Here is a 21,863-nt window from a genome sequence, read left to right on the forward strand (position 1 = left end):
CAGCCTGAAGTGATTATGCATGTACAGTATGTATGTACAGTAATTGCCCAAATTACATAGCAAAACTTCTGTGTTAATTCAGCCATTTGCAATTCCAAGAGTGTATGAATCCATCTGTACACTCAGACTTTAATGTGTATACAATATGGATGTTGCGCTGTGTGCACACCAGATGCTTTTAACCCATTTCGGGCGGGAACTTATTTTGGTGTTTTAAGCATTCTGTTCTACTTTAGCCATTGGAAAGATTGCAGATAGCAGATCTACAAGCTCATAGCGCAGCACAGAGTGCCACACTACGAGCTTGTAGATCTGCATTTTTTTTTTGAAAAATCATTAAAATGTGGCTCAAATCATTGAATTCTTTCAGAGCGAATATTTTTACTCAAATCTTTGCTTCTGAGGGGTCCGTGGAACAACATATTTTGGTGGTCCGTGGCCAAATACAGATAATTCTGGGGGTCCTTGACATGAAATATTGAGCACCGTGCACTGAAACATAGGTATTTCAGAAAACTGTCATGATTTAGAAGACATTTCTTTAATTTCGATGTCAGGCCAAAATGGGTTAATTGGTCTATTCAGCCGTATAGACATTCATTCACAGAGCTGGCGTTTATCTCCGTTCCACCTTTCTTTGATACTACTTTCCATCTGAAGCCCAAAGGGATCTCACTGCTGAGAAACTATACGCAGTTTAATGAAGATTCTTGTCACAACGGAATACACCAAAGGCATATTTAATAAGCCAGATGCAAAAGAGGAGAACATAAAGTTGTACAAAAAGTTTTTTTTCTTTCCTTTTCACTTTTAGGATTTCAAATTAGTTCCGGTTGCTTGATCTGGGCTGTCTGAAGTCTGAAGAATCCATTAAGAACTAGTGGCCCACCACGGTATAGGAAGCACCCACAGACCACGCACGCACGCACGCATGCATATTTATATATATTATATATATATATATATATATATACATTAATTTTTATTCTTGAGATGCATCTCGTCATAAAGACAGCAGTACAATATACTGAAAACATACAATTACTGTAGCTGCACACAGACAATGATGCAGACATACTAATACTTTAATTATTTTACTGCTTTACTGCGTATGAACATATTCGTACTTAGCAGTAAAATAATTAGCGGAAATGAAACTACCTAAATATATACGGAAAAAGCCCTGGCAGGGTTTAACAAAGGGTTAAATGTGATTGTTAAGCAAAGGTTCAAGGTTCAAGAAAGACTGACGTTTTCGTTACATCTTGTGTACAGGTGCTGTGCATAAAAGTATATACAGCCTATTTGTATATGGTTTCTTCAGACATTGCTGCAAGATAAGTAATAATATAGTAGTTAACTAGAACAGTGAAAAGACATAAAGACCACACGATAGTGGCTACAGGCTGTACGTTGCTATACAAGACATAACATGATTCAAGTGAAGCAACCAAGGCAGAGGACAGTCCCTCCTCGAACAACTCTGCTTCAACTCTGTGAGATTGAAATAATCACAGCAGCAGAATCACTGGCACTAACTGACTAGACCAGGGGTGGGCACCTGGCGGCCCGGGGGCCACATACGTCCCCCATCTTCACTTAATGTGGCCCTCAGGTTAATGTAAAGAATACTGTTATAATATCGGTTTCAGCTGTTACAATTCCACAACACATTGCAAACATGACCCGCTTTAATTACTTCAGTCTATGTTAGTAGCTCAATGCTCAACACAAGTGTAATTAAAGGCATTTGAAATTACATAAACATTTTCAGGATTCTAATTCAAAAAGAGCAAAAAATAATTAAAGATTCCAATTCGAATATAGCAAAAAAAGCCGATCTACAAGCTCAAAATGTCTATGTGGTCCACCAAATACGCTAAAGGATAAATATTTGTGTACTGGTATAAATCATTAATCAAGTCATCAGCCGCGTAGCCAGAAACATATGCACACATACTGTATGCATTGCATGCACACAAGAGTAATTGACAGGTGAGACCACTAATAAAATTACCACTAATAATGTCTGTGGAGTATTACGGTCTATACAAATAGCTTAAGGCGATATAGATCTCCACTAGACTATTCCCCTTTGCCTCATAATATACAGCTTAATTGGAATTACAACCTTCATCTTGAAAGGTACTGTAGCACTTACAAACATAACATTAAATTAAAGATGACATTAATTAAGGAATAATATATTTGAGTTATTTATAGATTATTCACTGAGTTATTCATTGATCTACATTATGATACTTATATAGCACTTTTATCCAAAGCACTTTACATAGATTGTGCATACATTAACACACTGATGGCAGAGGAAACTATGCAAGGCATGAAATGAAGGGTTCGGCATCTTGCTCAAGGACACTTGGACACTACCTCTGGGATCAGACTGTTCCACCACCCACTCTACCGTTGAGCCACTGCCGCCCCTATTAGCTAGCACAGTATTTGTTAAAATGTCGTTTTTGTTATGTGGACACGCCCACCAATAAATTAAGTATGCCTGGTTTGCGGTCCATGGTGCTGAATTAATGTTGTAGCATTGAGACTAGCTGTGACTCTGTCCATGGTGCTGAATTAATGTTGTAGCATTGATATTAGCTGTGACTTTGTCCATGGTGCTGAATACATGTAGCATTGAGACTAGCTGTGACTCTGTCCATGGTGCTGAATTAATGTTGTAGCATTGATATTAGCTGTGACTTTGTCCATGGTGCTGAATACATGTTGTAGCATTGAGACTAGCTGTGACTCTGTCCATGGTGCTGAATGCATGTTGTAGCATTGAGACTAGCTGTGACTTTGTCCATGGTGCTGAATACATGTAGCATTGAGACTAGCTGTGACTCTGTCCATGGTGCTGAATTAATGTTGTAGCATTGATATTAGCTGTGACTTTGTCCATGGTGCTGAATACATGTTGTAGCATTGAGACTAGCTGTGACTCTGTCCATGGTGCTGAATGCATGTTGTAGCATTGAGACTAGCTGTGACTTTGTCCATGGTGCTGAATACATGTTGTAGCATTGAGACTAGCTGTGACTCTGTCCATGGTGCTGAATGCATGTTGTAGCATTGAGACTAGCTGTGACTCTGTCCACGGTGCTGTTGAGGCTAGCTGTGACTCTGTCCATGGTGCTGTATTCATGTTGTGGCATTGAGACTAGCTGTGACTCTGTCCATGGTGCTGAATTCATGTTGTGGCATCGAGACTCGCTGTGACTCTGTCCATGGTGCTGAATTCATGTTGTGGCATTGTTGTAATTGTATTAGCCTCACATAAAACAATACTATACTACTATCACTGGGTGGATATTAGTCTCAACTTAAGATGCTCAGGGGCCACTCAGCAAAATCCCAACAGTACAAGGGCCACAAGCTAAAAATGTCAGTATTATTTTGAAATGTTTACAAATTTATTTTGTAACAGAGACTACATGACTAGTCTAAAAATTACAAAACATTGTGATTAATGATGAAGTTACAATAAATACGTAAGTAACCACACCAATGCAACTCATTGCAACTCAATGAGTTGCATTGGTGTGGTTTTGTCCCAACCCGACCCGTTGGTGTGGTTTGGGCTTAAGAATCTCACCGTATTAAATGGCTGGCTGGCGCTGCTGGAGTACACTTTTCAGACACCAGATGGGGCTGTCAGCGGTAAATGAGTTAATGTAGTTATGGCGATGACATATTACGTTGGTGTAATAATCTTTCATCTGTACTGTATGTTTTCATTACCCTACTTCTCAACTCAGTCCATAATGAGCTGCTGCTGCTGCTACAGTGATGTGTCCTCCTACAATTCACCTTAGAACGCATGGCCATCCTTTCTTTTCATCTGAGAATGTTATGGACAACTGAAGATTGTCATCCTATCTATGTCTTATATGATTGTGCAGACAGTTACAGTTAAAAGCAGTTAAAATAAACCAGAACTGACAATATAAATGTTACGCACAGATGCGCAGACTAAGCGTTGGGAGGATCCCCTGAATTAATCTAAAATATGGAGGATATAGAATAGAAACAAATCGGTTCATATTTATTAGTTGTTGATCTGCATTCATCTTGTATTCAGAGACAGTTCAAGGTAATTTGTAGTATAGTACAAAATAATGTGTACATACGGACATTATAAATGTGCGCATGAATCATTGACATTAGAGTTATATCCACATCCCCCAGGCACCATCAACAGATCTAATGTGACTAGCTCTTCATGTTTATGCACGTGCGTGCGCGTGTGTCGGAGAGAGAGAGAGTGAGTGGGTTTCTTCTCACGCTTTGTGGTGTGCATGTGTGGGGAAAAAAAGGACACCCTGCATCACCAATATGTATCTGCTCGGCTCATTCATTGTACCACTAAGACAGTCGTTCAATCGCTCAGGTCTGCTGGCCCTGTCTAAGCTTGTAAGCACAGTCCCATTAAGGCCTAGATGGAGTGGATACGCTTCCCTGTCTGAGACTAATGGACAGATTATGACCTGAGAGAGAGAGAGAGAGAGAGAGAGAGAGAGAGAGAGAGAGAGAAAAGAGGTGACTGATCATTACTGCTCACCTGCCTGTATAGCCTCTCTCCATTTTTCCTCTCTCTTTCTTTGCATCTTTGACTCAGATTGACTAATGTGGAGCAAGGTACAGCAGCTCTACTGGCTCTGTAAAGAAGCTTATATCCCTGCATGTTTCCATTCTGGCTCTGTAAGAAGCTGTCCCTGCATGTTTCCATTCTGGCTCTGTAAGAAGCTGTCGCTGCATGTTTCCATTCTGGCTCTGTAAGAAGCTGTCCCTGCATGTTTCCATTCTGGCTCTGTAAGAAGCTGTCGCTGCATGTTTCCATTCTGGCTCTGTAAGAAACTGTCCCTGCATGTTTCCATTCTGGCTCTGTAAGAAGCTGTCCCTGCATGTTTCCATTCTGGCTCTGTAAGAAGCTGTCGCTGCATGTTTCCATTCTGGCTCTGTAAGAAATGTCAATAAAGAAAGTATTTTTCTACCTATGGCGTGCAGGCTCTCTCCATCCATCATCTACTGAAGTCTCTGTAGCCCTGCAGCACCCAGCCTGTCGATGTGCTTACATCTCTGCATGTTTTCATTCTGTGCCCATGACGTCTTTGACGACTTTTACACTGGAGGGCGCTGTTCTCTAACCTATGGCAGTGGTTCTCAAACGACTTCATGTCAAGGACCCCCAAATTGACACTAATCAGCGCGCAGACACTCCATTAGAAAATATATACGCCAAGGACCCCCATAAGAGAAGATCTTTACGGCTCTAGCAGTGATTCTCGACCAGTTAAATATCAAGGACCCAAGGTTTGACCTGAATTAGGTTTTTTTCCCAATCCTACAACATCCGTGTGCGTCATTTGAGAGCACTTGAGCGACGCAAAAGTATTCTGTCATTTCTCAAAGGTAGGTGATAAATCGCTATAAACCCGGGCACATAATGAGTTAAACCTGACACTCGGCTGCAGATCAGCTATTTTCAGCATGCAACAAAGTGTAAAATGACTGGATCTCTTATCCACTAGTACGTTCCTAACATTCTAGTCTAGTTTTTATTTGTTGACAAAACTGTCAATATATATATATATATATTTTTTGTCATAGTATTAGTCGATGAAATCAACACTGCAGCTCAGCCACTAAAGAACTGAATGACAGAGGGATGAAAAGACAGAATGAGAGAGAGAGAGAGAGAGAGAGAGAGAGAGAGAGAGAGAGAGAGAGAGAGAGAGAGAGAAAAGAGCAGGGGGAAGAGTGGAAAGAAGAGAGAGACAAGAAAAAAAGACAGAGCTATGGGGATGGAGGGAGGGAGGATGCTAAGCAAAAAGTATGAGAGTACATTTGAGAAAGAGAGAAGAATGGAGAGTACTACAGGGCTGGATATGAATGTTGGAGTGAGGAATCAAGAAAGACGGCGACCGGTTCATTTGAATATTACACACCTCAAGGCCACTGTGCTGTGGAATTATGATGAGGTGCGAGAGAGGAGATCAATATGTTCATCTAAACACCAAGCCAATCTAAATTCTTAGGGAAGAGAGGGTCGCTGCGTGCATGCGTGCGTGCATGCGTGCGTAGTGTTTGTGCTCTAGCTTTTGCCTGGACAGTGGAGATGAATTATGTCACTGCATAAAACGCACACTGTGATAGTGCCAGAGTCCAGTACAGACTCTGTAGGCTGCAGACTGTGCTGCAGACTGTGCTGCAGACGGTGCTATATGTCCCAGACCCACATGGACTGAATGGAAGACCATCTTAACACATTCATCCTCACCATCCTCCTCTGTCCCGTCAACATTGTCTGCTTCAATATTCAACACATAACTTCAAAGTCATCGTGTCCGCTCAGCGTAGCTCAGTCGGTAGAGCTCTTTGGACCACAAGTGCATGGGTTCGATCCAGGGCACCGCCAACTCAGCGTGTGAGTAGCACGGCTTGGGTGCGGCAAGTCATGCTGGAATGGAAGTGCATGGGAGCTGATGGTAGGTGTGGGCGTGTGGCGCTCCACCTCAGCAATCCATCTCCAAGGGGTCTAGCGCATTGTAACGGGGACATATTCCATCTCCCAGGGGTCTAGCGCATTGTAACGGGGACATATTCCATCTCCCAGGGGTCTAGCACATTGTAACGGGGACAGATTCAATCTCCCAGGGGTCTAGCACATTGTAACGGGGACAGATTCCATCTCCCAGGGGTCTAGCGCATTGTAACGGGGACAGAATCCATCTCCCAGGGGTCTAGCGCATTGTAACGGGGACATATTCCATCTCCCAGGGGTCTAGCACATTGTAACGGGGACAGATTCCATCTCCCAGGGGTCTAGCACATTACAACGGGGACAGATTCCATCTCCCAGGGGTCTAGCACATTACAACGGGGACAGATTCCATCTCCCAGGGGTCTATAGCGCATTGTAACGGGGACAGATTCCATCTCCCAGGGGTCTAGCGCATTGTAACGGGGACAGATTCCATCTCCCAGGGGTCTATAGCACATTGTAACGGGGACAGAATCCATCTCCCAGGGGTCTATAGCGCATTATAACGGGGACAGAATCCATCTCCCAGGGGTCTATAGCGCATTATAACGGGGACAGATTCCTGCGTGTTACAGATTCAACACCGGCTGATACAGACACCAAACCACTCCCAACCTACTTCTCCAAATTCATCACCATCATCATCAACCATTATCACTCCTACCTCTGAGTTTGTTCTGTACGTCCAGTGCAATATCGAGAGGATAGAAGGGCAGCACGGGATCATTGATGAGACGAAGAATGGCCTCGGCTGTCATCTGTGGAAAAGAAAGCAAACGATAAAACATGATATGGCGGAGTATATGTACAGTATGTACACTATAGCAGGCCTGTCATAATTGTTACATAATATCACCTAAACCTATTTGAGAAAAATGAACAATGATCAATCGTTTCCTGTTGAAAAATGTCCATAGCAGAAATTAGTTGCATCTACAAGCTTACAACACGTCACTTTGTGACTGCTTCCGCAATTTTGTAAATTCTTTGGAAAGGAAAAAAAGAAAAGACATGTCAGTGATGTCTTTGTATATTTAACCCATTCTAGACGGGAACCCCTTTTGGTGTTAAAAGCATCATGTTATACTTTAGCTATTGAATTTGAAAAATTGCAGATCTGCAAGCTCATAGTGCCGCGCTATGAGCTTAGGTCTGCTATTAGAAAAATCGTGAAAACGTGGCACAAATCTTTGACCGAACGTTTTTAACGCCAATCTTTGCTTCTGATGAGGGGTTCCTGGAATAACATATTTTTTCAGATGGGGGTCGGCAGCCAATTACATATCGTTTTTGGGGTCCTTGACATGAAATAGTTGAGAACCACTGAGATAGAAACATGGGTATTTAAAAAAACTGTCAGGATTTAGAAGACATTTATTAATGCCTACCTTAAACATACAGTATACAGTTATACACTGTATACTGTATGATTATACAGGCTACATTAAATATCCACAAATACCTAGTATACGTACAGTAGATCTATATTGCACAGCCACCAGCAGTTACTGTGATCCGAACATATTTTATCTATGGCTTGTGGCACAACGGGCAGACAAATCTAAAGTAAAGGTCAGGACGCACACAAAAGTCATGTCTGTATGCGCGTGCATGTGTCTGTGTGTGTGTGTGTGTGTGTGTGTACTGTGTGCTGTGTGTCCTCCATTTGACCCACTGTCCAACAAGCCTATTGTCTGTCTGGATGTGAGCCGTCTCTTAGACGGTGACCTCAGTTCATCTGTCCACAGATATTGACACACGCACGCACGCACACACGCACGCACGCACGCACGCACGCACGCACGCACGCACACACGCACGCGCTACCCGATCCCCGCATGGAGGGGAAAGGCCATAGGGCAGAATGGAGTGAGAAGGAACAGCAGACTACCAGAGGTACTTCGGTGCTGAGTAAGGTCAAGAAAGAGTCTCAGAACTCATTCGGGCCTCTGCCCTCTCGCTAGCAAGGAGGGACAGTGAGGAGAACAACATTATGTGGGACGAGGCAAGCACTGTCTGTGAAATATGAAGAGCGGATTCAATAAAAGTGACACAGAGTACACTGTTGTGACCATGCAGAGCTGTCAGCTGTGACAATCGTAGTCTAATTATATTCATTTATCTCCACTAGGCGTGTGCGTGCGTGTCTGACTGTCTGGAGCTAAACTCACAAATCCACTGAAAAATCCACTTTTCGTGAATGCGGCCAGTATAGGGCAAGAAAACCCTTTTTTAATTTAAAATGTTCAAATCAGTCTCATGGCCACAGCTTATACTTTACCAGCTGCACCAATAGGTCGAACTGACCCTTAGGTCATCCAATAGAACTTTGAATCGTTCTATTCTACCAACCCACGACATACACGACCCTGCAGGGCAGGCTGGGTTAGCCTGGCGCGGCCAGACTTCATCCGCCCCGATTGCATTTGCATATGCCCCGAGGCGGACTGCTAGAAGCGCAGTGGTATATTAGCATCGCAACGCAAGGCTTAAGGCTGGGTATAGAGATAGCGCTCCGTGGAGCACATGTTTCCAGTTGTGTTCTTTTCTCTCCCAGATGCTGCAACGACGTGTACATACATACAGTATGATTGTGGGCGGCTGCAGTGGCTCAAGAGTTACAGTGGAGCGGGAACAGGGTTGGTTGCCCTGCATGCATGGTTGCCTCCGCAACGAATGCGTGGGTGAACACGACGCACATTGTGTGCAATGTTTTGGATATAAAGGCTGTTATAAATGCAGACCATTTTAGCATATAAAACGGGTACTGTATACTCCTGGGTGGCTTCTTCTGACACGTGAAAATAGGGGAATTAAATGTGAGAGAATGGAGCGTCAGTGTGGCAGAAAATCACACTGACCGATTTACATTGTACTCCAATGCTCTCCAAAGTGCAGTTAATGCTTTTGTGCAAAAAAATATCTAATCGTGTGGAACCTTAGGCACGGGTGCCAACATTGGCACAGTGAAGGGTGATCACTGGCACACTGGCATAAGTGTGAGAGAGCGGATTTTTCTTCATAAAATAACATTAAATTAAGCTCTCTCAAATGCATGCAAATCCTGCACAATTCTACATTCATTCAAACTGAACTCTGACTGCAGAGTTAGTAACAGGAGCTTAAAACGGATTGACTTGCTTAGTATTTGCCTCCATTGCCTGGAATTCAACTTTCTGCCCTGGAGGGAAAACAAAACAAAAGGCTTAGGCATTGCATACTAATTTCATAATAATAAACCATACTATACAGTAGTTAAGGGACAATATAGATGCCCTTTAGTTTTTACGATTTCTAGCACTTTTACTCAACAATGTAACTGTTTTTTTTTACAATTTATATATTTGATATTGCTGTATTTAGTGTATGTTGTTGATTTTTTGTTTTGTATTTCGGCTACATTGAAAATGAGGGCCTGCCCCTCAATTGTTCTCTGAGTTTAAATAAAGGTTATGATGATAGAGTTCATAGCTCTTAGTGGGGTTGGGACTTCTTGACCTTGGTCTGTTACTTAACTTATTGTTCTCTTGTGATACTCTGTGATACCATGCCTTGTGAATACTCTCTAATACCTGGTGAATTACTCTTTTGTACTTTTTATATTCATACTTTCTGATTGCAAATTTGCACTGTTCTTATCTTGTGTTACTTTTGTGATACTATACCTTGTGAATACTCTCTCCAATGATTGTACAATGCTGCTATTGTGTATTGTCTGTGTGTGTTGACGTACTACTGCACTTTTGCCCAAGACAGATTAAAGTCTAGACAATAAAGACAATAAAGTGTATCTCATCTCATCTCATCATCTCAATAATGTATGCTTTACAAAACGACCGAAGGTTGCAGTTAACTATAGAATTGTGTGTTTCCCGTCAGTGTGTGTGTGTGTGTGTGTGTGTGTTGGTTGGTCGGGGTGACAGGACACGTGACATCACGTGACATCATCGGGGATGGAGCACGTGACATCACGTGACATCATCAGGGATGGAGCATGTGACATCAACAAGGATGTCATCAATATTAACCCAATTAGAGGACGATTCTAATGTCTTCTAAATCCTGACAGTTTTCAGAAAAACACAGTCGTTCTCAAACATTCTCACATGAAGGACCCCCAAAAATTATATGTAATTGGCCTCCGACCCCCATCTCAAAATATGTTGTTCCAGGGACCCCCCCCAGAAGCAAAGATTTGAGTGAAAAACGTTCCCTCTGAAAGAATACTAGATTCAAAGATTTGCGACACATTTTCACGATCTTTCAAATCAAAATGTTCAAAAGCTTGTAGATCTGCTATTTTTCAATGGCTAAAGTATAACAATGCTTAAAACACCAAAAGGGGTTCCCAACTTCCCACCCAAATGAGCCAACAGGCCAGAAAATTAAGATATTACCCCTCATGCCAAAGCGCCAGCAGTCTGCTGTCACTCAGGCAGACATGTTGAACTGAACCCACCCATTCCAAAGCGCCAGCAGTCTGCTGTCACTCAGGCAGACATGTTGAACTGAACCCCCCCATTCCAAAGCGCCAGCAGTCTGCTGTCACTCAGGCAGACATGTTGAACTGAACCCCCCCATTCCAAAGTGCCAGCAGTCTGCTGTCACTCAGGCAGACATGTTGAACTGAACCCCCCCATTCCAAAGCGCCAGCAGTCTGCTGTCACTCAGGCAGACATGTTGAACTGAACCCCCCCATTCCAAAGCGCCAGCAGTCTGCTGTCACTCAGGCAGACATGTTGAACTGAACCCCCCCATTCCAAAGCGCCAGCAGTCTGCTGTCACTCAGGCAGACATGTTGAACTGAACCCCCCCATTCCAAAGCGCCAGCAGTATGCTGTCACTCAGGCAGACATGTTGAACTGAACCCCCCCATTCCAAAGCGCCAGCAGTATGCTGTCACTCAGGCAGACATGTTGAACTGAACCCCCCCATTCCAAAGCGCCAGCAGTCTGCTGTCACTCAGGCAGACATGTTGAACTGAACCCCCCCATTCCAAAGCGCCAGCAGTATGCTGTCACTCAGGCAGACATGTTGAACTGAACCCCCCCATTCCAAAGCGCCAGCAGTCTGCTGTCACTCAGGCAGACATGTTGAACTGAACCCCCCCATTCCAAAGCGCCAGCAGTCTGCTGTCACTCAGGCAGACATGTTGAACTGAACCCCCCCATTCCAAAGCGCCAGCAGTCTGCTGTCACTCAGGCAGACATGTTGAACTGAACCCCCCCCCATTCCAAAGCGCCAGCGCTAAGCAGCTGTCACCCTTTAGGCCGAGGTCGCTTCTCGCCCTCCTTCCTGGTAATATAGGAATATGAATGCATACTTGCATAACGACCTCAGAAATAAGAATTTAATAAATAATACATGATATTGCGTGTCATAACCCCTAAGAGATCGAATCATTAGCGTCTTTATGATAACTTGTAGTTTGTATTATTCATACATATTACTGAATACATATACTGTAGTAAGTTACAGCACAAGTTAAAGTCTGCCATTAGGCATCAGTCAACGTCTTGACAAGCGGAATATCCAGCAGACAACATTCTGGTGAAGGATTCCCTCTCCTTATTTAATCCCTTTAGGACCGGAACGCATCCGTGTCGCTTTAACTTTAGCTGTTGAAAAAAGAGCCGATCTACAAGCTCATAGCAGGCCATCGAGTGCCGCGCTACGAGCTTGTAGATCGGCTCTTTTTGAAAAGTCGTGAAAATGTGTGCAATTCTTTCAATACACATTCTTTCACGGCAAACGTTGGGGTTGGGGTCCGGCGGCAAAAAACATACTTTGAGAACCACTGGTTTTAGAAAACTGTCACGATTCAGAAGACATTTGTAGAATCATGGTCTCATTCCTAAATGGGTTAATGCTGCTTTCGTGTAGAAAATGGTCTCTACACTACAGCGAATAAGGGCTGTTTTGCTCTGCTCTGCCGTCGCTGCCAAGGAAATCAATCTGGCAGAGGAAAAGATTAGACCATTGATTTGAGGCTGGTGAGTAATACTACTGCAGAAAGCATACGTCAAAAACCTGTAATGCGGCAGGACAGAAAAGGCCGTTGATTTCTTATTTATGGCCTTATTTCTGGGTCCTCTCTCACCGAGCCGAGGGAAGAGATAGGAGCCGGTGGCGGGGAGGAGGAGGAGGGAGGGAGGGAGGGCAGACGAAGAGATGTGAAAAGAGAGTGAGAAAATGATAAGTGAGGAGAGGCAGAAAGGCGCTGGCTGTGACAATAGAACGAGTAAGAGAATTAAAGTGAGGGAATATGTGTGAGTGGGAGCAGAGTGACAGCAGAAAGCAGTCTGGACCATTGCTCGTCTCCCCCTCTTCCCCTTGATGTTAACCTTAATGTGTCAGGCTAAATCTGTCTGGGATTAGACCTTCTTCTGCTGTCAACTCGAAGCCTTGAAAAGATAGCAGCGTGCGTCCGTATGTGCGTGCGTCCGTATGTGCGTGCGTGCATGTGTGTGTGTGCGTGCTTGCTGTGGATCCAAAACGTTTACTGCATGGTAGTTCAAGACCACCAAGGAAGCAACATGGTAAATAGCACTGTGAGAGGTCTGCCTTTTCTTTACAATGTGCGTGACATTCTAATTCAAGGCACCGACTTGCTTATCGTGAGCAATTATAGGGATTCAGTGTCTTGCACAATGAGTTGAACTTGGAACAAGACCATTGTAGTGCAGGTAACATTTGGAAGGCTGTGAATTTTAAATTGGCTTTTTGAGAGGCCAAGCCTGAAGGGCATATGGTCTCTCACTGTATTTGTATATTTCCGCCAAATATTCCAGTTCTGGCTTAATGGTGCAGTCGGTTTTCGCAACACTTGGCAATAATATGGTAGAGACACGAAGTCATTTGAGTCATTAAGTGTTATTAGCCAAAGAAAGACAGCCTATGCACACTTATACGTCCATGTCTGTAACTCTCCTCCCACCTGCAAACAGTGCCCTCGGTCAACTTGAATAATAATAACACTATTACCATTCGCATCTCTTGCCAGAAATTCGCATGATGCTTGTGTCAGCCAACGTGAGAGCGCTCATGCAAAGGACACACATCTCAAAATGTCACTTACAGATTTGCTCCCACTCAGATCCATGCTGCTGTATAAATTTTTAATATGATGACATTAAGGAAGCACCCCCACAAGTGACCTTTTGCCAGAGGATGTTTTCCTGTCGATTCGAACAACACAAACCGCTTGATCCAACAATCTCCCCTCCAGATCCTTCATTTCAACCATTTCTGGCTTCTTCTCTTCCTCATTTTCATACTCAAATTTAGTTGTAGTTTGTATTTTGTATTTTGTATCAATACAATAGTGCAATGTAGACATACAATACATGTGCTTGATGTAAAAGTACAAAAGTATTGGTATCAAAATATACTTAAGAGTACCAAAAGTAAAAGTAGCTGTACTATTATGCACAATGTCCCGTTTCAAGTTCTCAAATGTATAACAAATTTATTTAAAAAAATGGGATCTATACAAGCTCACAATGTGTCGCACTGTGAGCTTGTAGATCGGCTATTTTCAAATTGCCACGATGTATAGGGTTGAAGTGGTTACTGTATATTTTGAAATAATCAAAATCTACAAAGTAACTAGTAAATAAAGTTATCAAATAGATGTAGTGGAGTATAGCCTACAAGTACTGTACAATATTTGGTTCGAGAGATGTGGTGGAGTAGAAGTAAAACTACTGGAAATTGGAAATACTCAAGTAAAGTACAAATACCTCAAAATTGTACTAAAGTACAGTACTTAATCAAATCAAATCAAACTCTAGCACATTTCCAACAGCCAAAGGCCAACCAAAGTGCTGAACAAGGAACTATTCTATTAGTACTTATTACTTAAGTAAATGTACTTTCCACGACTGCTCATTATAAGCATGGCTGCCTCAACTCCTCTTCGTCTTCCTAGTCTCTCATCCATGGCTGTTTAACTCATTTAGACCCCAGAATGATTCTACAAATGTCTTCTAAATCACGGCAGTTTTCTGAAAACGTCAGTGGTGCTCAACCTTTTTCATGTCAAGGACCCCCAGATTTATCTGTATTTGGCCACGGAGCCCCATCTGAAAATATGTTGTTCCAGGGTCCCCCCAGAAGCAAAGATATGAGTTAAAAGCATTCGCTCTGAAAGAATATATATATTCAAAGATTAGTGCCACATTTTCACGATTTTTCAACAATAGCTAATAACTATTTTTCAATAGCTAAAGTTTAAAATGATGGTTCCCGCCCAGAATGGATTAAAGACTTCTCTGGCGCTGCAGTCCTTGTCGTCTCTGTTCTCTTCTCCACCTCATCTGTGTCTCTATGCTGTCCTCTCTTTTCTTTCATTACGGTACTTCTCTTTTATTTCCTCGTCTTCAACACCATGCACTCAACAGACAGCCCTTTGCAGGGAGAATATATCTGTGTACATGAGAGAGAGAGAGAGAGAGAGAGAGAGAGAGAGAGAGACAGAGTTGAAGAGAGAGAGGGGTGTGTGTGTGTGTGTGTGTGTGTGTGTGTGTGTGTGTGTGTGTGTGTGTGTGTGTGTGTGTGTGTGTGTGTGTGATTCATCCATCTTCAATCAGTCCTGTCCTGGGCTGACTCTCCATTGTTATCCACTATAACTGTCAGTCTCAGCGCAGTAGTTTAGGTAGGAACCAAAATGATCTAAGGCGGAAACTATTGTGTTCCGAGTCGTGCGTTTCCGCCCGGACATCAGCCAATGAGAAAACCAGCTGGACAACAGGACTAGAGGACTACTGGACTAGCTTGCACATCGATTATAGACTCAGCTTGCAAACAATAATAATCATAAGGGCTTGTGCCCTTTTTAAATAATTTTACAATTGTGGCCCCCTGCCTAATCCAGTTGAATACCCCTGGCCTACGATATAGTTGGTCAAATATCCTATTAGCTGCCTTCCCCATTCTCTGCCATATGGTTTCTGGTAATAGTGACCATAAAACCTGATTCTCACTCTGTGACTGCGAGGCGGGGAGACACGTATACGAGCAGACCGAAGAACATGGCAGACATGAGGAGACAAAGTACTGCCGGATACAGTTGGCTTACTGTATATACTGTATATTGAAAATCCATTATTTTTTGCCTGGATTTCCCAATAGGGTTTACCATTGGCTCTCCTTGTCCTCTTCCTTGGTCCATGGCTGGGGCTAAAGACTTCCTGCTACTTCTACTCTTTCAGGAGATTGCAGAGAGAGATAGAGTTGAAGAGAGATCAAGAGAGGGGTGTGTGTGTGTGTGTGTGTGTGTGTGTGTGTGACTGTGTGTGTGTGTGTGTGTGTGTGTGTCAGAGTAATCTAGTAGTAAGAGAGTGGCGACACTAGCGCTGACTCCCATTGTAACAATGGAATGCGGAAGTGCTCATTCTACCTCAATGGGATAGTTCCAATGTTTGGACTATATAGCCCTTAGGCACCCGCTTTGCAGCGAGTTTAAAGCGTGTCGCTACTCTCTTACTATTCCACTCGTGCGTGCATGCGTGCGGTCATTGTGACAGAGAATATGTCACAAATAATACGTTGTATGACACTTTTGTGACAAATAATAAATAATACAACGTATTATGTGTGTTGGGATAATGGTTTTACAGTACATTAACAGTCATGAATGCAATGGAAACTGAGCCTAAGTGACAATGTAATAAGTATAGAGGACTGAGAGAAGCTGAGAGACCGAGCGAGCGAGCACACACACACACACACACACACACACACACACACACACACACAGAATATGTTTACCCTGCAGTGTGACTGGTTGAGAGCAATATATGGAAATTGAGACAGAATGGTGGAGAAATAAATAAAGGTATGGACGTTTTAACAGCAAAGGGTTCTCTGGCAACGTGTTAACTACAGTGCGCGTGCATGTTTGCTTGTGCGCGTACACACACACACACACACACACACACACACACACACACACAGGCACACACGGTGAAGATAGCAGATATATGACCTCTCAGCATCATGCAGAGTAGGTCTGCACAAATATGCACACAGATTTATTTACTCTGACACTCAGACACGTGCACCATGCATTTGCACAGATGGGGAGGGGGAGAGAGAGAGAGAGAGAGAGAGAGAGAGAGAGAGAGAGAATGACAGAGAGTGAGGTGATGAGCATCAGGCAGACGCTGAAGGGAGACGCGTGTGTGATGATCATCATTGTGTTTATTTCTTTATATTTGTCAGTGAAGAGGTACAATCCTGTTCCAAGCCAGCGATCTCATTGGTTAGCTTGTTTTCCCAGCGGTCCACAGAGAGACGGAGAGCTTCTCCTCCGATTCAGGACAGCCTGTTCTCTGGGCCAGAATAGGCCTCATGAATAAACCATATACACGCTGACTGTAGTTAAGTTATGTAACACTGCATGGATGGCACCCGAATAGATGGCGCAGGCACAGTCGCTACGGTGTATAGGATGGTGCAGAGCCCTAGATATAGACAGAGTTACGCAAACTGCGTTCACTTCATGGGGCTTCAGTCCAATTTGGCGGCTCTTCTACATAGACTTCTATTGAGAATGGGGACAATTTGAAAACAATGTATTTCCAACTCCAGCTTGTCTCTGTTCAGGCTGCATGAACAGCGCTCGAGTGCTTGGCTTCTGCCCCCTCAACATTGCAACTCTTCTATCAGATGGCTCTGGGATGGTGGCTGTGGTTGTGTGTCACTTGATTTCATATAAGACAGTGTCACGCAGCTAAAACAGGAAATCTATAAGCTCACAATGTGCCACGTATACGTATGCGGGGCTTTTAGATATTTCTGCCGTTGGACACCAGCGTGCAATAAAACATAAATAAGGTTTATGTGTGTGTTTATTCTTTGTAATAATGATCATAAACATGTTACTGCATCTCTATCAACCTACAGCAGTGGTTCCCAAACCTTTTCATGTCAAGGACCCCCAAATTGACACCAATGAGCCCGCGGACCCCCATTTGGAAAATATATGCCAGGGAACCCCATAAGAGAAGATTTTGACGGCCCTAGCAGTGATTCTCATCCAGTAAGGGCTGATTCATACTCCTATTTTACCGCTGTTTCGGCGCTGTAGTGCCGAAATGATTTCGGCTCGTCAGACATTTTCAGTAGCACCGAAGAGTCGACTTTAGGACGGTACCCGCCCCCCCGAACCTCAAATGACGTCACATTGTAGGCTCTACAGAGCCGAGCCGACTTTTATTCGGCTCTAAAATAGGAGTATGAATCGGCCCTTATTTATAACTAAGTCACTTAATAAGTGAACTATTGTGTTCTTAGTCGTGCATTTCCGCCCGGACATCAGCCAATGAGAAAACCAGCAGGACTAGAGGACTAGTGGTCTAGCTTGCACATCGATTATAGACTCAGTTTGCTATAGCAGCTGGTAAAAAAAAGAAAAAAAATCATAAGGGCTTGTTCCCTTATCAGCTGGATGCTAAAAAATTATAATAATAATTTTACAATTGTGGCCCCCTGCCTAATCTAGTTGAATACCCCTGGCCTACGATATAGTTGGTCAAATATCCTACTAGCTGCCTTCCCCATTCTCTGCCATATGGTTTCTGGTAATAGTGACAATAAAACCTGATTCTCACTCTGTGACTGCGAGGCGGGGAGACACGTATACGAGCAGACCGAAGAACATGGCAGACATGAGGAGACAAAGTACTGCCGGATACAGTTGGCTTACTGTATACTGTATATTGAAAATCCATTATTGTTTTACTTATAAGTAAAAATACCAATACTGCAATTTAGAAGTACGTAAGTAAAAGTACGGAATTGAAAATGTACTTAAAGTACTAAAAGTAAAACTCATATTGCGGAATGTCCCATTTCACAAGTTCAAAATGTGTACATAATCTATTGAAAATAGCCGATCTACAAGGTCACAATGCGACACATTTTTACTATTTTCAAATTGTAAATTAAAATCTGTGAGTAACTATAGTAACTCACATTTTCAAATAGTTGTAGTGAAGTAAAAGTACACATTTTGGCTCTGAGATGTAGCTGAGTAGAAGTAAAAGTACTGGGAATTGGAAATACTCAAGTAAAGTACAAATACCTCAAAATTGTACTTAAGTACAGTACTTAAGTAAAAGCACTTTGTTACTTTCCACCACTGAGACTAAGTGAAGTTGGGGACTACCAGCCGGGGGCCAGGATTGAACCAGGGCTCAGCCTGGGGGTGTGTGATGATGACATGTCTGCTGCCTCAAGGCCTGCAGCGAGCCACACGCTCTAGTCCTACTGGGAGGCTTTATCTTTATCTGGGAGGCGCACAGTTCAAGGTGAAGCTTTGTTTGTGACAGAAACAAATAATTCGTTTTGCAAGAGAAATGCATTAGGGACATACTATAGAACGTGATCTTGTGATATTTGAAAACATTCATGGCAGATTGAAACTCAAACTACTCTCTCTCTCTCTCTCTCTCTCTCTCTTATAGATTTAGGAGGATTTGACTGCTATTTTTGGGAATGGCACCTTTCCACATAATGGCTTTATGTTGTACTATTTTAATACAGTCTGTTTCATTTGTCGACATTCCACACACTGAAAGGCCTTTCAGTGAAAGCACAGACCTATAATCACACAGACCTATCTTTCGTACTATCTAATATAAAGCAAAAATGCCTCGACAGTGATCCTAAAAAGTAAATAAATACGATGCATGTACATAAATACAGCAGCACGTACAGCATAGTTAAATGGGCATTTCATTTTAAAACACTTCTGGTGTTGTTTTAGCATCTACTTTAGTCTTTTGTGTGCACTCCAGAGTCCAGACACCCTTTCCCTGCTTCATCAACTCCTTTTTTTAATAGCAGATGGTCCTATCCATAGCAACACTTCACTTTGAATAAGCCATGTGTTTGTGCGTGCGTGCATGTGTGCGTGTGTGCGTGTAGACGCACACACATGTCTCTGCTGTGCGTGTGCATGTGTGTGTTTCCTTTGATTAAACTGCGACTAGCCCAGACCAGATGGAGTATACAATATGCAACAGATAAGAATAGGTAAATAAATAAATAATAATATTTAAACTAATAAAATAAAACGGCACAGTGCCAATCCTTCTGATTGACATGTTTGTCACATAATACCCAAATAATCCATGGCTGGATGCTGAAGTATTGCCATATGGTTTTTGATTAGCTCTCGCTTAATTTAGTTGATTTTAGAGCCATTTTGATTCGTTTTTTCGGGCCGGTTTAATAGCAGGACATGTGGTGATGGACAGAGAATTACCACAAACTCTACTTTGATCCACTGCTCAGACTACTGTACCATTCTTTTGTTTTTCTATCTTTGGAAATTGCATCCTTTTTAAGAGCAAATTAAACGCCAATCAATGACAGACATAAAATAAACAGCAGTAATCAAGCAAGACATAAGTGGCCACTAGGCACGCAATGATATATCGTAAATCGATTAAAATCGGTTCAAACTGGTGACAATTTAAAATCGTGATTTAATCACAATTTGAATCGTGACGCAAACAGCAGAAAAGAGAAGAGGAAGGATGAGAAAATACAGGAGTTTTGTAAGAGTATTGATTAAAAAAAGAGTTGTCAGTCAGTCATTTGCTACTGTATTGAAGAAAATTAAAAGAGAAAGGAAATACTGGATTTGTGTAAGAGAAATAATAATAATAATAAAAATGTTGAATGTATTGTTACATGCCTACAGACCCCCCCCCCCCCCCCCCCATCATGCCATAGAGATAATGTAGGTCATTTTAGAAAAGTTTGACTCTCAATAAACAATGCCTCCATTCATAGTCGGCTCATGTATTGGAAGACATAAAAAGTTGTGCTAGAGAGTGACTCGGCGTGTGCTTTTTATTTGTCTCAGGTCTTGTTAGATCGTACACCGCGACTTATTGGGGAGGAGACCCTCCAAGTGAATAATGACCGTCGGACAAGCTGCTAATTAATTCACACTTTGGCGACCATAACTGCTATATCCCCTGGCCCCCTCCTCCACACACCCACACACACACACACACACACACACACACACACACCCTCACCCTCACCCCTCTCTCTCTCTCTCTGTGTGTGGCATAGCATGACATGTGTATTCTGGGAGATTGATACTGCGACTGGCAGCTTTCAGCTATACTCATTACCGCGGCAGATGGTGGTAGTGTGTGTGTGTCTAATTGTTGTTTACAGTATGTGCATAAGGGCTTTGTAAGGGTCAAAAACAGTGACACATCTTTGTTAAGTCTGCCTATTACAAAGCATGAGCATAATGTATTATGATTTTTTTTAAAGGTGGTGTAAGTCACATTTGTTGTTAAGCAGATGTTTGAAATACTGCAAAAACCTAAAATAGCAATAAGCCATTTTTCCATCATTTTGGCTGAAGTGAAAATGCATCACAATAAAGATTGACAGGAGGAATTCTAATGGTCGTCGACAACAAGACCCTTGCATTGGAGAATGTCACAGACTCACGCATGAAATGATAGTGGAAAGTTATTGTGGACATGCATTTTACCAAGACTCTGACAGCACAATGCATGTACAGTACAAGGACACTTTTGAGTGTGGCTGTGAAGAGAGTGATAGAAACATGTACATAATATAGGTCTCATACTCTTTTGCAAGCATGAAAAAACATTATTACAGTATTTGTAAGTCGGTGTTTACGCATTATCAATAGTATTTGAAAATGTGCGAAGGTTAAGGCGAACACAACTTGTGTTGCACAGCATATACACTATGTGTATGTAAATACTGTGGTGAGGGCATGCCATGCACCTGGACATTTGGAGTTTACAAGGTGTATAAGTAGTACCTTAGTGAGAGGGCAAAGTTTTTGTGCCGATGAGTCCGAAATAAACATTTTTGCACAAGTTGCTTGGTACGTGCATGAATCAGAAATGTAAAAAGAATATTGTGCAAGCATATGCTCATGTATATCTGAGAGATTAAAGAAAGAGAGAGATGAAATGCTTTGCATGAGTACTGTATTCACAGTCATGTGTTTGTTAATATGCATGTCTCTACACACTGCACTGTACGTCCAAATGTGTGGAGCGACCTCAAGGTGCCCCGCTGTGCCCTTGACTAAATTCATTCAACCTTGACTGTCACTGCACCGCCTCCAGAACAAGTGCTTCCAGACTGCTGTGTGTGTGTAAAAGATGGTCTCAATGGGCTCAAATTGTGTGTCAGCAAAAAAACAAAACATACGAAACGAAAGTCCTTCTGAATAAATCAGCTCGCGTACACTTCATTTTCCAACGGTCTTCAGAGAGCTGCATCT

General features: G+C 42.6%; 1 protein-coding gene across 1 annotated transcript in view; it reads right to left on the reverse strand.

Moving 5' to 3' along the window:
- Positions 1 to 21,863, reverse strand: part of naaladl2 (N-acetylated alpha-linked acidic dipeptidase like 2) — a 347,063-nt gene that overhangs the window by 27,558 nt on the left and 297,642 nt on the right. Inside the window, exon 15 of the mRNA XM_080770411.1 lies at positions 7,227 to 7,320. Coding sequence (XP_080626537.1) covers positions 7,227 to 7,320 — 94 coding nt within the window. The remainder of the gene's footprint in view (positions 1 to 7,226; positions 7,321 to 21,863) is intronic.

This window comes from Protomyctophum bolini (assembly GCF_963924005.1).
Source record: "Protomyctophum bolini genome assembly, chromosome: 8".
In the NCBI taxonomy this organism is placed as follows: Eukaryota; Metazoa; Chordata; class Actinopteri; order Myctophiformes; family Myctophidae; genus Protomyctophum; species Protomyctophum bolini.